Below are 17055 nucleotides of genomic sequence, written 5' to 3'. Positions count from 1 at the left end.
CTTCCTGCCAGACGGGGAGTCGCGGGGATGCCCGAGTCTTCTCTCGCAGGGGTCTCCTGAAGAATCACACTGGAAAACGTGCGCCCCGTTGGGGGGGGGGGCTGAACATGTGGCCTCCCCTCTGACTCGTCCACAGCGTCTCAGCGCTGTTGAATGTGTTGCTGATTCCACTGGTGGGCAAAAGCCCTCTCCCTCCCCCCATCATCAAGCCCTTGGCCTTTCGGTCCTTTTTTAATCTCAGGGTGGCGAAATGACCCCCCACACACACCCCTCCAGGGCTGACCTGAGCATGGCTTGGGGTACTGGATCCGCCACCTGTGACTCAAGAGAGGCAGCCCCCAGAGACTGCTGCAAAGTTGCACAGGGGGGGATCCCAAGCACGGGGCCACCCCCTCCCAGGCCTGGCAGCAGAAAACAGGCGGGCACTGGGGTCGCTCCAGGCCCTGGTGCACACCAAGCACATGCCCTTGTCCCCAAGCAGCACCCTCTGCTGGCTATGGCTGAGCTCTCCAGGTTGCTCTTTCCCAGCTCCACAGTGCAGCACAGAAGAAAAATCCCCTCATCCCCAATGGCGTACGAAGAGGGTGGCTGGGGGGGGCAGCCCCGGGTGCCAGGCTGCAGGGGGTGCCTGAGGGGCCACCCCAAGATGGTGACATAAGTGGATGACCCTGGCTTGGCCACATTTTGGCTAGCATTGGGTGCAGCTGCCCACAAGAGAAGCATGTTTCTTGGTATGATTATAAATACAAAGTTATATATAAATATGCAAACTTACAAAGTTAGCATATATATTATATTTATTCAAAGTTCAAGAAAAGAAAATGTTCATTGTCTGTGTTTCTTCTCTGGCTGTTATTATTATTCATCATGTCATGACTATTACTGAAAATAGCTTTGTCTTGGGGGTGCCCAAAACTTATGGGCCCTGGGTGCCAAGTGACCTTGGCACACCAATGACCAGGCATCAGCTCTGGGTGCAGCAGCAAGGAGACAGCACGCGAGAGCTGTTTTGCAGTTGAGGCTGAAAGCTGACTCAGTGCCCTTGAGGTGTGTCTATGTTCGCACAAACATGCACACACATTTTGTTATCTGCAGAGACTTGACAATATGCCCTGCAGAAGGCATTCTCAGTGTTAACATGACAATTGTACTTTTTCCAGCATTAACAAACTACAGAAGAGGAGAGTCAAACTGCTTTCTGCCATCTGGTCACAGATCATTGCCACATCAATGAGTAGCTCAGTCTAGACATCACACCATGACCTGTTTGACCGAACTAGTTTAGAACTAAATGACCCACGTAGAACAGGCCAACCACAGTTTGGAGCTGCTGGTCTGCTTTTTGTTCCTTGCCTGCTTCACTTTCAGCTTTCTATGTTCCCAGCTGTTTGATAGTATACAGTAGCATTCCCAGAGGAGGGGGCACAGCACTCAATTTTGCAGGCACCTTGATGTGCTGTGTAAGTGGCCCCTCCCACTTTGGAGCCATTTCCAGCGGGGAGAGCAAAGCGGAGGAGACACCTCTGCTTGGCTCCGAAGGCAAGGGGGAGGGACAGCTTACACGGTGCACTGAGGCACCTGCAAAACTTAATGGTGTGCCCCTCCTCTGGGAATGCTATTGATGGTGCAAAAGCTTCTTGAAACATCTATGGGTGCTTGTAGCCTGGGGCAGTGATTTTCAACCTTTTTCAGCTCGAGGCACACTGACAAGGTGCTAAAATTGTCAAGGCACATCATTGGTTTTTGAGCAATTGGCAAGGCACACCGTACTGCCAGCTGTGGGAGGGGCTTACATTTCCCAATGGTCCTACTAATAAATGATCCTCCCCCAAACTCGTATGGCACACCTGCAGACCGTTTGTTGCACACCAATGTGCTGTGGCACACTGGTTGAAAATCACTGACTTAGGGACTCCCCCTAGAAGTGTTCTTTGAAGAACCTGAAGTTGAACTGCTCACACTGAGCTTTAATGACCTTGGCGAGAGCTGGAGAGCCGCAGAAGAAAACGTGGACCTTCCCTTTGTTTTCTTTGGCCAGTTTCTGAAAGAGCTGAGAGAGAAGAAAACAGAAGTGCAATGGCTCTTTTCAGCCTTTTCTCAGTGTGTCCTGACAGCCCAAGAGGGTGACTGTGCTGTCTTGGGGGTCCTCCAAAACATCCCTGTGACATGTTGGTGCACTCACAACCCTTGCCCCTCCTGCCCCCGTAAAACACGTGGCAGAAGCTGCACCATATCAGTGCCACCCTGTCACTGTGGGTGTGAAGTCACCTTATCACATCTATACAGGCTGCATGCACTGAGCAGTGTGGTGGCAGAACCTGCCCAGGAGCCACAGCTGTGCTTTCCCATGACATTCTGCCTTCTTTGGGAGCATACAGTGAAAATATTGTCACCACCTGACTTTTGACCTCACTCAAAACTTTTATGCCTGAAACACACAGAGGTTCATAAGAATGTCTAATAACACTGGTGACATTCTTGGCCTCGAATCCCCTTTTCTGTTGAGAAAAGCCCCCTGTCCCAATGAGAGGAGGGACAGAAGACAGAGGTGAGGGGGACAATGATATGGGCCTGTCTTCTGAGAGTTGGTGCACCCAAGCATGGAGGGTGTTGGAAACCCAGACAACAACAGCCTGGCAAAAGGAGTCTTGGAGACTTGGAGTTGAGGCCACCTGCCTGTGACCTTCTGGAAGAGCCCAAGCATCATGTGGGGCTTCTGAGGGATTCTTTGTACCTTTGTAGGTCCTCTGTGCCCCAAGTTTCTGAATATGGTCCTGGCGTCTACCCTGAGATTTGAGAGAACAGTTCACACTGCTGGGTGTACTAGGACAGCTGCACAACCGGTCCAGCATATGCTGGTGAAGAAGCCTACCTTGTTCCAGTCAGGTCGTCCTGGCTGAGTCCTGGTCTTGAGGCCCGTGATAGAGTCTCGCTTTTCCTTCTTGGCCAACAGATCTAGCGCCATTTGCAGGCCGATGGCCTTCATGTCGTTTTTGCTGAGTGCTGAAGTCATGTACAAATGCATCTCTAGGAAATGGTCTGTGCATTGGAAGGAAAACAGAATGGCAGCGTTGGAGCACTTCAAGTTAATTTTGGCAAGGAAGAGCCTGGATGGGACACTTCCATTCCCACTCTCATTCCCATGCAGGCACAAACACACACAGCATCCTGAGCCAGTTGTGAGCATATATCGCAAGACTGAGAGAAAGGGGAAAGCACTGCTGCATAGTGCTGGTTCATCTGTTGGCGCATGGTGTCCATGAACCAAATGGGCACATACCGCCAGGGTCTTCATCAGCCTGACTGATTTCCAGCTGGGTCAGGAGGCTCACAAACCACTCAAAGGAAGTTTGGTCTCGATTGATCCAGATAAAGTCCACCTGAAGACAAGAAGGTTTGGAGTGTGTAGTTGTGGGAGTGTTATGATTTTTTGTTTTTGTCGCACAAATTTTGTCTCCACAGAAACTTCCCAACCAATCAATCATTTCACCTTTTGTAGCTTCATGTCCTCGTTTTTGAGATTGTCACCCCATGTGAAGTTCTGGCTATCAGAGATTTGCTTTCTCATGCGATACCTAGAGGGAGAAAGTTAAAGAAATATGTGAGCTTTCAATTATTCTTATTAACAAATAGAAGCTCACTCAGTAAAGACCCCACATTTGATAAACAGTTTTGAAAAAGGGGAATCAGAATTTTGCCCTCCTATGATCTGTTGCAGACCAACCTGTACATGATGCTTTGCAATATGGAGGCAAAGGGGGTGATCCCAATTCCCGCCCCAATCAACACTGCATGCTCCGAGGTGAAGATCCTTCTTGTGGGAGTCCCATAAGGACCATCGAGGTAACACTTAGGAGAGAGAAGATAGTGGATAAACAAGGCTCACTGGACAATCTCAGTGGAGAAGTGGCCCATTTAAAGTTCAGAATACAAACGCCCTCAATTCAAATCCCAAACCCAGGCCACTTCTCAAAGTGGACCATCCTTGTGGGTTTAGCACCTATCACTGCCTCCAGCCAACCTTCTCTGCCCTCCTCTCCCCTTCCCTATCTGCTGGCAAAGATAGAAGCAGCTAGATTTATCTGGAATGTTCCATGTGGTGCCTCCCTTCCTTATTCCTAGAACATTGCAACAGCTTTTGGAGGTAGAGGGAGCCCTGGGAAATATAGTTCTCCAAGGCAGCTGAGTTCATAGTATTGTCTGTCCTTACACTCAGGCCTCCAGAAAAAAAAAAGTGTCACCATTGCCTCACTACCAGGTAGTCTTGTGGGAAGGGAAGGTTGCGTGGGGCAGGTTTCAGGGGTTCACAGGGGGGTGGGGAGGGGAGCTGTTTGAACCTTGTTGTCTTTCCAGTGACATTGTTAATGGTGCAACAGGGTTTCCAAGTTCAGAATGGAGCTCAGAATAAAAATTGAGCAATTCCATGTCTTTTTTGGGAGAATACCTGTTTTCTTACCTCAATTCCACATCAAGTCAAGGTGAGTTCATCCATCACTAAATCTTTTACTTCCTTCAACATACATATTGATTTAGCACACATAAGACAACACATTTTTATCAAACAGCTGCATGAAATTTACAACTTTTCACCTTTCTCCTTTGGAAAGTCTCTCTCTTTCTCTCTCTCTCTCTCTCACACACACACACATACAAGAGAGAGAGAGAGAGAGGACCTCTGTTGAGGAAACCATGTTTGTTTCCTGGCTGATGAATGTGGGGGTTCAGAGTGGGGAGAGAAGCTGGAACTAATAAGGAAAGAGAATTAGAAACAAATGTATCTTATGATCTACTGCTTTTGTTCCTAGAGCTGTGCCAGATCTTCCTAAGGATTTACTTCGATGGGAACATTCCGTTTCAGGAAGGGGAAGGGAAAGCATCCCTGCAAAAGTTCAATCCTCTGCTCTTTTCATGCCTGGTTGCAGAGACAGCATCCCTCAGTTGCTGCTGTTTGGATGGCTTGGTGAAAGAGCACTTCCCTGGGCTTCTGTACAGCACAATCCCAGGCAATCAGGGATCACGTAGTGAACATTATAATGTCACAGAATCACATAGTCAACCATATTTGTGAGCAAAGGAAGTTATCCCACTGCTCTCTCCCTTCTTGGGGGACACACACAATCCATTCCTGTTGCCCAAGCAACAAGGTCAATGCTTCCTGTCTTACCACACTTGGTTTTCCTCTTTCATTGTCCAGCAGAGCTCCATGGCCAAAAAGCACCCCCATTCCAGCAAAACTTTTTAGTTTTTCAGAGTGTCAAAGCGCCACCTCTGTTGTCCCTCTGCCCCCACCTTCTCCTTTGGCCAAGCTTTTCTTAGGGCAGTTCACCTTGGCTTCCATGCACCTCTGCTGCCACCTGAACCACTCTGAATTTGCTCCCTCCACCCTGTCCTGGCCAGCAAATGCAGACTGTAAACTCTCTGGGGTAGGGATCCTTCTGGACTATGTACAGCACCTGGGATATTGCTGGAGCTGGATAAATGAGCTGCACCAGACCTTACCTTGATGTTACAGAGTATCCTGTTCCCACTTTGCCTGCCAGAAATCTGTTATGTAAAAAACAATCATGTTAGCAAAAAGTCCATCACATCCATTTAAACCTCCTGCCCAAAATGCCCACCAGTTTAGTATTAGAAGCAGCCTTCAAGGCAAGTCCTGCAGAAGGAGGAGATGGAGGTTGGGGGTGGGTGGGGTGGCAATGCAATGTTCTATTGCTGGATGTAGGGAGAAGAGGAATGCCAGAGTGGAAGAGGGCTGGAGGAAACTGTTGCAACTGAGCTCCCCCAACCTCTGCAGGTCTGGTCCTGTACTAGGCTCTATGCCACTGATGCTCACACAGAGAAACTGCCAGGGAGCAAGCCTGACAAGACAGAGCATCTGGGCACAGGGAGAGAGGAAGAGAGCTGAGAATGTGGTGCAGAACCTTTAGCAGGAGTGGAGGCAGCCCGCGAGTCATGTCACTTTCAGGAGCTGATGCAAGAACCTCTGCGAACTGCAAGAGCCCCTTGGCTTCCACTACACCCTGCCTGTGCATTTGTCCAGATACAATCAAGGCTCCAGAAGTCTTCAGGGTTCTCTTACCCAAAGAAACCTAAGCCTTGTTGTGCTACAGCTGTCTGGACTGGGAAATGTGCAATTGTATCATGTTACAGGTGCCTTCCTATCGGGGGCAGGCAACTGATCTTGAGGATGGAATGTGGGTGCAAATGTTTGCTACAAGAAGCAGGACCTTGTCTCCTCTGGGCTGTGTTTCCACCCCCTTATGCCCACTGGACATGCTGATGCTGTTGGTCTCCCAGCTGGGACATCCGACAGGTGTGCAGGATAAGATCTCAACCATCTCATCATCGTTGGTGGCCACAATGTCATCCAATTCAGGGGAGGCAGACAGATATTTCTGAAATGAGGTGCAAGGAAGCGCCCTGGTTGAGTGGCAGGATCCAAACTGTGACAACTGCCCCCCCCCACTTTGCTGTCTTGCTCCACTGCCACCCCCAACTTGACAGGACTTACCTCACTGATGGGTTGTGCTCAGTATTCTGTGCATACTGATTGCAAAAAAAAGGCCCAGTTAAGGCTCAAGCATGCACAAGCATGGGTGCTTCTCCTAGCTGGGTTCACACATAGATGAAGCCCCTGCTCTCTCCAGACAGCCCTGACCCCCAGGTGTTCTGTGTATCTGGCAAGACCAAAGAATATGAAGACCCAACCTATTTTTTAAAAAGGCCAGAGAACACCTCCTAGTCATGGCAGCTCCTATTTAAAATCCCGAACCTGCACGCCCTTCTGTGATCGCTTCTTCTTCCACAGACTTCTGGCCAAGCACTCAGGCCTGTGGCTGGGCAGTTCAAGGTTCTGGTAGAAGTGTTCGTACAAGCGGTTGGTCCACTGTCCCAGCGACCGAACATGCAGCCAAAGGGTCCCTTTGGGGAGACACACAGAAGGTCACCCAGGAAAGGCAATAGCTCTGCAGTTGCCCTTCCTGATCAGAGCCATGTGCTCAGAGCAAGGCCAACTTGGGAGGTATGGCTTCAGTGTACCCTCTGCAAGAGAGATGCACAGGTTGGAACACATCATGGTCTCATTTGGGGGGGGGGCTGATTGCTAGCATTCTGGGAGGGGAGAGGGGAGGTCAGAAAAGATCTGAGCTTTGCCTTCTTTTCAGAATTCTAGTACTGCAATCTTGGTTTTGAAAAATGAAGCAACAAACCTGCACAAACCTAAAAAGGGTTCTGCTGGTTCAGATCAAAAGTCCATTTGGGCTGCAATCCGATGCACACTTTCCTGGGAGTAAGATAGTGCTGAGTAGACATGCATAGGCTCACATTGCTAGTCCAGCATCCTGTTTGTGGACCAACCAGACACCTCTGGGAAGCCCACCAGCATGCCACAAAGGCAGTGATAGCCACCGCCGGCAACTGGCATCCAGAAGCAGACTGCCTCTGAACCTGGGAGTTCCATCTGGCCATCATGGCCAGCAGACAATGCAGGCTCATTCTCCCCCTCTACAAATTGGTCATATTCCCTTTGAAGTCATCTAACACCAGATGCCACCACCACATCCCACAGCAGGGAGTTTCAGAACTGTGTGGTGCACAAGGTGACGTCCTTTTGTCTATCCTGAATCTCCTGCCAAACAGACATATGCCATATTTTGAAGACAGAATGCCACATGGGAGAGAGGTGACTGCAGTTATGTTGCTTCCAACAACCTTCTTTTCCAGCATGAACACAAGTTGACTCAGTGCAACTTACGCTCCTGAGTTACTGCAGTGAGATGACAGGACCTACAACTACCCAAGGCCCCTGGCCCTGCCGCTGCCTTTCTATCTACTGTAGGACAAGGTTGTTCAAGGGCTCAAGGTGTCTTTGCCCTTTCTATGCTTAACTTTAAGCCCCAGGTCTGCTGGCTTTCTAAGCAGGCACCCACCTGGCTGTTCAGGAGCACTGCTGATGGTGAAGGGGTGCCACTCATACTTGGCTATGGACGGAATGTTCAGGTAGACGTAGTCCCCAGGTTTGTAGTGGAAAAACGGAGGCCTCTTAATCACCAAGTGAGTCACCTGGATTTAGAAAACACACACATGAAGAGGAGAGCGACAGGCACACAAGGCTTGCTTGCGGGTGACGACCTCTGGACCCAGGTCTTGTGCCCACTTCTCCCCTCACTGACAAATGAGGCATCTTTTCAGAATGAGTGTTACCTCACATCACTCTTTGGGAAACCAACCTTAGATGGCAAGAGATTGATTTCCACAATGTACAGCGCCCCGATGCGTGATAGCGCGACACCAAAGAGCTTCTCCGCGAGGAAGAGAAATCCGGGCACTACAAACCACTTCCAGAAATTGGGACCGTGGACAATGAGCAAAGCCCAGATGAAGATATAAGAAAGGTGAGTCCAGTAGAAGACCTGCCAGTGGAAAGGAACAGCATCCAGCTGCAGAGAATGAGACGTGCTTTTGAGGGACAGAGACTGAACTGCCTAAACTACTGGAGAACCCCTCAGTAATTACCAAAGCAAGATATGTAATTACCAAAGCAAGAGCCAAGCAAGATATGGACCTGCTCCCACATGTCTCAGCTGCCATCCCCCCTCCTGGACAAAACAGCTGGAAGGGCAGGATTTGGTTTCTCAATCAAGAGGCGCTGGAGGGGGCTTTCCTCTCAACACCCCTCCTACAGACCAGACATGTGGCATCAGACTGTGCTTTCTCAACAGTGAAGGGAAAGCACTCTGTACATGTTCAACAACACCACTTTATCTATTATCAGCCCAGGGCTGAACCTGGCAGAGAAACTATAGACCAGAGCTGAAGGGTGCTTGTTGTACACGTTTGGTTCACTAAGCAAACATCTAAAGCTGCTTTGGGCCGAATCAGAATATTGTCCATCTGTTGCTTTCACTGACTGGCAGTGATGATTCAGGATCCCCAGCAGGGTCTTTCCCAGGACCCCAGCTTGCCTGGAATTTGTGGGATCAAACTGGAGCTCTTCTGCTTGCAAAGCCTGTGCTGTGCCGTGGGGCTATGGCACATCCCCATACTTGAAAGCAATCAAAGGTTGCAATCCTATACACGCTTTCCTGGATGGACACCCCATTGAACACAGTGGGACTTACTTCTGAGCAGACATGCATGGGATTAGACTGAAAAGGAATGAAAGAGGCCAATCAACGTTACTTCAAAATGGCCGCTCTGGCGAACAAAGGCACTGGAGCAGGCAAGCATCAGGAAGATGAGGAACTGCAGCAGGAGGCCCGTGATGGAGGCGGTTCCATAAACCCAGCCAATCCCAGGCCGAGTGGTGAGCAGGTATTCCCAAAAGCAGTAACTGTCTGTGGCTTGAGACATTCTCACTAGAGAGGAGAGAAAGCGGGGGGGGGGGGAGAGTGAATTCCAGTGATGTGCCCCAGTGAGGATGTTTTTGTACCATGACACACAGACAGATCAAACTGTGGGGCTCCTCAAGAGTGGACACGACTTCCCCCTATTTGAGACCCACTCAGCCTTACAGTCAAACTCACCTGAGCTCTGCCTTCGCTATCACGCACAGACGGGGTGTGCGATTTAGCCTCCAGATTTCAGTTGCACTGCAGCCAGCTAATCCTTAGCGCCAGAAGTGGAATGCCCCACTGGCAATTTGGGGCAAACCCAGAAATGGGTGCTTACCAAAATTGGCCAGGTGAGCTCCGGTGTGAATCGCGGCGAGAGCAGCCGTCACGTAGCCCACCAGCTGGTGCAGAATGACGTTCTGGTCTAGAGGAAGCACTCTGGCGACCCAGGTGGCCCGGAGCCAGGTCAGACATCGGCGTAGCATCAGCACCTTTCATCAAGAAAAAGAACAAACACTGCAGCGTGGGTTTGGCCGGCCCCCATCTCATGGAATCCAGGGGTTCCGAAAGCAGAATCAGAAGGTCTTTCAGAGCCTTTGAAGTTTGAGTTTTGACTCGCTCCTTCTGGGCCTCCTGAAACATTTTTGTCAGCCACTTTACAGGGGTTTTGAACAGACAAATTCCATTTTTCCAAAGGTGGCCTGAACACTCACCCCAACAAATGTGCAGTTGAAGTTCAGGCACTGCCCACAGCCTTTGGCCACCCCGATCCAGGCACCAGAGCCAGCATGCCTCAGAGCTGCCTGGGCACAAAGGAGGACGTTCAGACACACGTAGCTGCCCAGGAACAGAAGTTTGCTCCTGTTGTTGTGCCAATAGGCCTGGCTCAAGTAGCGAGGGGTGGCCCTCTTCTTTGGGGCGGAGGGGGGCTTCAGCCAACTGGCAGCGCTGTGAGAATGGAGAGACAGGAGCACATCAGGGGGTGATGGGATGGCAAGGGAGAGGTCCTGGATGGATGACATGCTTTGTAGGTCTGGCAGAAGGGGCTCGCTCGCCAGTGTGATGCAGGCAGGCTCCACCTCACCATTTCCTAAAACTCACGAATGCAAAGAACTGTCCCAGGGCACGACCTGAGGGCACACGATGCAGTCACATTGCTGAAGCTAAGTTAGTTTGGGCCCCTCAGTGCCTTGGTGGTGATTGGGGTTCCCGGCAGTCTAGATCCCAGTACCTGGCCTCCTGTGCCCAGACGACATGGCTGCAGGAAAGTGGGAATGTGGAGAGATGCTGCTTGCCTAAGCCCACAGAAACCTTGGCCCCAGGATGTACTTGCTTGCTCATCAGTCTATGCAACCCGTAGTTATGACTAGCTGTGCCAGCCCCTGGTGTCTTGCCCTGCCCAGACCGCTGTCTTCTCAGGACCTTGAGCTTCAGCCCAGCTCTGCCCAACATCCTGAAGGGGACTCTGGCCAAAGCCTTGCACTGGGAATTAAGGCAGCAGGCTGACCGACACAATACCTCTGGGAGGGCTGATCTGCACAGACCCACACAGCTAAGGCCCCTCTGGGGAGGTAAGAGGCCTGCTGTTTGCCCAGAAGGACAGATGCAGATAGATGGCGCTCTCTTGATGCCCAGTGTGCAGAGCGCTCTCTCCCTCTGCCACCAAGCTTCAGCAGAAAGTGGGCAGTGTTACAACTCTGATCATGGCGAACACTGAAACCTGCTGAGGTAGAAGAAGAGGTCTGATGTCTACACCACTTTGTTGGGATGACACCTGATGAACGGAGAGAGTGGAATACGTGGAGGTCCACTGGCACTTCATGCAGACATCATGGCTACCAGAAGCTTGGTCTTAAATGCGAGGAGGTCTGGAGTGCAGAGCACACCCACAATCCCTGGCCCTCTCTACTTCCCCGTGGGATCGAGTCAGAAATGGGGCCATCCCACATGATCCCCATGACAAGAGGGGCCAAATGCCCCCTACCAAATCATCCAGAATCACTCATGGGGCACCAGCACCACTGATTAAAAAGCTCTGGGCCACACTGGCTGCAGCTGCTCCCCCTTGGCTCAAGCAGGAGTCCTGCCAATCTTCCAACCTGGAGGTGCTGCCAGCCAGGGATAGAACCTGGGACTGTCTGCAGGTAGGAAGGCAGGAATGGCTCTGCCACTGAGCTGCCACCTCTTCCTCAAGTGTCATGTCCAGGTTATAGTGGAAGGAAGGGAAATATCAGAGACATAGAAGAGAATATCCTCAGAAGCCTGTGAGGAGTCACAACAGGTCCCCCTAAGTCCCCACATCCCCATATGGTCTACTCCTAAGCTTGGCGACACGAGCAATGATCACATAGTTCTCTCTCTCTCTCTCTCTCTCAGAACTATGCACCCAACTACCTTTTTCAAAGGCTCTCTAGAAGGGGGTTTGATAACTCCACTCCTGCTAGCTCTTGTTATGTTCCCTTCATTCTCACAGCATGTCTGAATGCCATTTGGGTATCAGGCAAGAATTTCTCTCTAGGGCAGATGAGCTAGTGAACTGGAAGGTAGGTGCAACCTCCTTCTGCATGGAAGTTGGCTTTGCTCATTCGCAGGAGTTCTCAGCAGCAATGGCTCTGCAAGCGCTGCTATGCGCTATACCGGTCCTCCTAGGAAAGCACCTTGTCATGTGTGTAGATCTGGGGACGAACTGGCAAGGGGGTGCTCCTGCCTTTGGAAAAGGGGCTTGGACTGGACTCTGCACAGCTTGCACCTCAGTATTTAGTTGGATAAAAGAGGCGGAAACTCACGAGTGCAAAGTCTGGCATAACTTCCAGCCTCCATGACCACAGAGCCACCTGCTGGTTTGTTCAAGTACCAGCAGACAATATTCACAGACAGAGGCCGGAAGGGTTCACCAGTTACTGCAACTGCTTGCATGGAAAAAGTTTTTAATGGCTGAAGCCTGGTGGATGTTGAAAGCGAAGTGGAGGGTGCATGTTCCTTTTGGACTGGGGAATCCAGTCCATTTTGTGTGAGGGCTGCTACCCAGTGAGGTCCCAAACTTTGTGGCAGCAAATTCTGGCTTGCGGGGGAGAAGCTCTGACGTGCCTTGTCCCCTGCAACATGGCCAGTGCAAGGTGTCCACTTTGCCTAAGCAGACTTCCAGGAAGCCTTGACACAGGGTTTGCTCCCCAAAGCCAGGGCAGTCATCCAAGCCAAGTTGGCATCACTGACATCTCTGCTTATTCTTCCTGTTTACCTGATCCTGCTCCTCTCTCCATTGGCTCCCCCGTGCTGCGCTACAGACTGCAGGCCCTTAGTCACAGACCTGCACAGTCACTGTAGGTCACAGACTGAAGGAGGACTTGCCCTCTTGTTCTTTGTGAAGAGCACATGTATGCAGATGGCAGACATGAATGGAAAAGGCAATAGCCTTCTTCACAGCCACAACACAGAAGGTGCAGCCTTTCTCTTTTTCAAAGGCAGAGTTCTTCTTCCTGCTACTACAGCCTGTTATGAATCCCAGAAGAGAACAGCCACAGGACATCTGTGACAGCAAGAACAGGGCAAGGCTTTGTGGCACTTTAAGGGTTAACAAATGGATTGCGGCAGAAGTTCTCATGAGAGCCAACAACGAAGCTCATCTGGCCAGTGGGCTCTCTTCCACCAAAGCTTATACCCCAAGAAATCTGTTCATCTTGATGGTGCCACAAGATTCTTTGTTGTTGCTTCATCCACCAAGCAAAGGGGTGCCCTCCTCCCTCACGCTGTCGCAAGTCATCACTTTTTCCACCGCAGCGTCAACAACAGACAAGAACAGCAGGCTCCAGCCTTTCAATTATGCTGAGCTGAGAGGCCACAGGGGACCGCAGTCCATCCCCAAGAGACTGCAGCAGCTGTGGCTGGAGAGAAAAGGCTGCAACCCTCTGCCACACAGGTTGCTGATGCCAGTCTGGACTCAAGAGGTCCAGGATTGGGTGTCTTTTCCAAAAAGCAGCCTCTTTGTGTGAGGGTGAGATTTTTATTGGGGTTGATGCATATGGGAGGAGGAATCTAATCCTTTCCCACACCTCCTTCACCCACTGCTGCGCTAGTCCGAATCTTCATCATCCCTAAAGTGATGGAGGAGAAAACTTTAAGGCACAAACTTGTGGCACCTTATTTTGGTCCCAAATCATGAACAGCTTTCCTGGTCAAGGTCAGCCCTTTCAGCCTGGCAGCCAGCACTCTCCACCACCCCTGCCTGCCAGTAACCAGGCTGTGTAGGACTGCTCTTCAGAGAACAACAGTCTCACCCTTCAAACAGTCGGCCTTCAAACAGGCCTGTCCAAAGATTTTGGAAGGTTTTGGAAAGACCTCTTGGAAACATGCCCACCTGCTTCCCGAGTTGCTGGCACTTTTGGGCCCCAGTGCTTGTGTGTGAGTGCATGCACAATGAAGAAAGCTGCTAGTGTGAGGGTGTGTGTGATATGGTGTGAAGAGCTATAAGGAAAGCTTTGGGACTGGGTCATGAGAGACCCACATCACAGGGAAGAGCTGCCATGATAGCCCTTGCCAGGAAAAATCTAAGAGTATAGAGAGGGTTAGGAAGATGCAGGAGGAATACCTGATGGTTAAATTCTCCATCACCTCTGGAAAATGCTCTAGTTCCTCCCTGAGCTCCTCAAAAGTGATGCAGCCACTTCTGTCAGCATCAGCAGACTCAAAAAGTGCCATTGTGAGATCACTGAGCTTCTCTTCTGGCAAAGAGATGGAACTCTCTTTCAGGCATGATTTTAGAACGGTCCGCAATTCATCAGGGTCAATAGAGCCGCTGCCTGCAACGAAAGAGGATTTCCAGTTGACCCCAGATATATTGACCTGCAAGAGGCTGGACTCCAAAATGAATGACCCAATCCTGTCCCTCTCCATTGATTATGGTGCAGCTGTGCCAATGGGGCATGCGCTGCATCCAATGGTGGGGAGGGCAATCAAGACACTGCCAGTGGTAAGTAAAAATATTTTCTACTTATCTCTGTATAGGCCTCCTAGTGGCTTATAGGTCTTCTTGGACCTATAGCTGGCATATATCCAAACAGAGAAAAGGGAGAAAAGCCTCTGTGGCATCTAACTCACTATTTGCTCATTTGTGATCACTCTTTCCTTATTGATAATTTCCACATTTTGGCAGTCTTAATTTCTTTAGGAAAAAAAAAGCAGGGTTATTCTTATCAGAGTCAATTAAAACGTCACACAGTAGTGAGGAAGTTTTTAAGTTCTCCAGAGCTCCCCTTTGGGTAGGATGATGAGGAAAATTGGGGAGGGGAAGACTAAGCCGGGCATGAAGCTCCAAGGGCTGTGTTGCAGTTTGTAGCCATCTGAAAACAAAGCCTGGGACTGGAAAGTGACCAGCAGTCTTATTTAAACTGCTGGAGTCAAGGCAGAGGTTTCAGACTGGATCAAGGGCTGCTGGGACAGAGAAACAAACACAGCAACTCTCTCCTTTGTTTTGAAAGTGCACAGCTGAGCAGTCACTCCAATGTCAGCTTTTCCGTCGTGTCCAGTTTATCCTTTTCTCTCTCTCCCCTTGTTTTGCTTAACAGTCAGCCTGAAGAAAAGTTCTGGAAAATCCAAACATTTTCCATCACCTTGTGACATTTTGGACCTTGGGAAGACATTGCCCTGCTTTGCTCTGGCATTTCCACAGAGAGATTGCAGCACACAAGTGTTCCTTCCCCTCCATGCAATGGAGGACTCATTCACACCTATTTCTTGCTTTTTTTAATGCTGAAATCAACACCTTGTCTCTTTCTAGTGGATGTGGGCAGGTTGTGCTGGTCTTGCGTATGCGCCGACGCATTTCATGACCCACCATCTCGTGCGTCAATCCACTTTTTGAAGATTAGCTTCAGGATCAAGTGAGCTGCAACTAAATTTTGCTAGCACGATTGCTCAAATGAAACTGCAGAAAGTTAAATTTCTGTGTTGAGTACAACTGCTAAAGGTCCACAGTCACGGAAGAAAGCAAGAAGGTGGCCCTATTGTTCTGTGCAAATGAATCAAGCCAAGAGCACTGTTACACTCCTGTCTTTTTTGGTAGGTGCCAAGTCAAGGATCTGAAAACACAACTTTGTTTTGATAAAACCTGAGAGAGCCAACATGTGCTGCTTGGAATTTTACCATCCACATCGTAAACCTGGAAGAGGAAATGGAGCTTGTCTGTTTCGCTTCCGTGTATCAGCAGTTTTAAGGCCTCCAGGAGCTCGTCCAAACTGATGGTGCCGCTTCCATCCGTGTCAAACAAAGCAAAGAACCGCTCAGCGAAAAAGGACTACAAGAGGGAGGGAGGAACATTTTCAAAATCAGTGGAGGGAGTATAATGCAGTGGTAAATAACAGGTCCACACTGGTGTGCATGTTCACTTGCTTTACTACTGCGAACTACCACTGAGCCAGAAGGTGTAGGGGGCTGATGGAGATTCAGATTCTAATGTGAAAGCCAGCCCCCTCACCACACCTCTTGGCCTGCTGCCCTGGCCCACAGTCCAACAACCTCCAGATTTCCTTAGCTTGCCCAGTTCCTTCCTGAGGGCAGCCCCACTTGTCCACTCTGTGGTCCTCTCCAGCCTCCCTTTCCTATCTCAACTCCCTGCTTCCTCAGCCTATCTTGGTCTCAGGCTGCTGCCACCACCTGTTAGGGTTGAGGAGACGTCAACATGCCTGAGATGTCCCGGGAGAGCTGCTGCCATTCAGTGTGGTGAACACACCTTAGCTAGGTGGACCAATGGCCAGAAACAAGGCAGCTGCATCAACTCCCCGCCCCCGTCAAAGGCAACATGGTTGAGGGTTGGTCTGAGCCACTGGTGCCCTCTCACCTTGGATAAACTTTGTTTCCTACCCCACAGATGAAACTTGCCTCCTTCACCATGAGAGCAGCTTTGAACTCTTCCAAGTTGATTTCTTTATCCTCCCCAGCGATGCTCTCAAACTGCTTGGTTACCCACTCCAGCCACTTGGTGTCGTCCTCTATATTCATGGTCCTAAGAAACCAGAAACCAGAACTGCTGTCAAAAAGGGAGCCTGGAGCATCAGATGTGACTTTCAGCACTCAAAGGCAGGAAGGAACCACCCTGGGCATTGGTGGTCCCTCCTGGTTCCAAGGGTGAGCCCAGGTCTTACAGGCAAGTTGACTGCTGCACTCATTATTTATTATTTATTGGATTTGTAATTCACCTTTCTCCCTGAAGGGCACTCATGCCTTGGTCTCAGAGGTGGCCTGAAACAGATTGGAGTTTGAGGCACAGAATCTAAATGGTATCCTCATGAAGGTAAAAATCTAATTCAAAAGCAAATCACTGGCCATTTGTTGCTTATTTGTAGTATCCCAAAATCTACCCCCTGTGACCTCACTCCAGCCATGCTCACTGCACATGGAACAAACAAGGCTCTTCTGGATGTTGTACCCACCTCCAGGGGCCAAGCAGCTTCCACCTGCATTGACTTAGAAGCAGACTTACTACCTGAGGCTCTGCAGAGCTGCTGCCCATCAGAGGAGACCGGCCCAGTCAAGGTTATTGCCTCACTTGGGATAAAAGAGCACCTGAAAATAACCGATAGTGAATAGTGAAGAGCCGTTCAATGAGCTGGGTTGCTACTGACTATAGCCATCTCTACTGTTTGGGGCCACTTACTGTAGCATGACCTGTCTCCAAGTTCCTAATGCAGCACACCTCAATTTGCTGTTGCTCTTGGATTCAGTTGTGCTC

The 17055-nt window shown here is 50.1% G+C and overlaps 1 protein-coding gene across 1 annotated transcript; it reads right to left on the bottom strand.

The window, feature by feature from the left end:
* Window positions 1-1655: 1655 nt before the first annotated feature.
* Window positions 1656-16325, bottom strand: NOX5 (NADPH oxidase 5). The gene is given in 14 exon segments (XM_066635722.1): window positions 1656-2050; window positions 2873-3039; window positions 3281-3380; window positions 3491-3575; window positions 3725-3885; window positions 6773-6921; window positions 7929-8061; window positions 8229-8411; window positions 9181-9356; window positions 9670-9823; window positions 10046-10280; window positions 13918-14128; window positions 15471-15621; window positions 16206-16325. Coding segments are annotated over 14 exon segments (2157 nt in total). The 3' UTR covers window positions 1656-1918.
* Window positions 16326-17055: the final 730 nt, after the last annotated feature.

The sequence above is a fragment of the Tiliqua scincoides genome, chromosome 8 (genome assembly GCF_035046505.1).
Source record: "Tiliqua scincoides isolate rTilSci1 chromosome 8, rTilSci1.hap2, whole genome shotgun sequence".
Classification (NCBI taxonomy): Eukaryota; Metazoa; Chordata; class Lepidosauria; order Squamata; family Scincidae; genus Tiliqua; species Tiliqua scincoides.
This window is presented reverse-complemented; position numbering and strand designations above follow the sequence as displayed.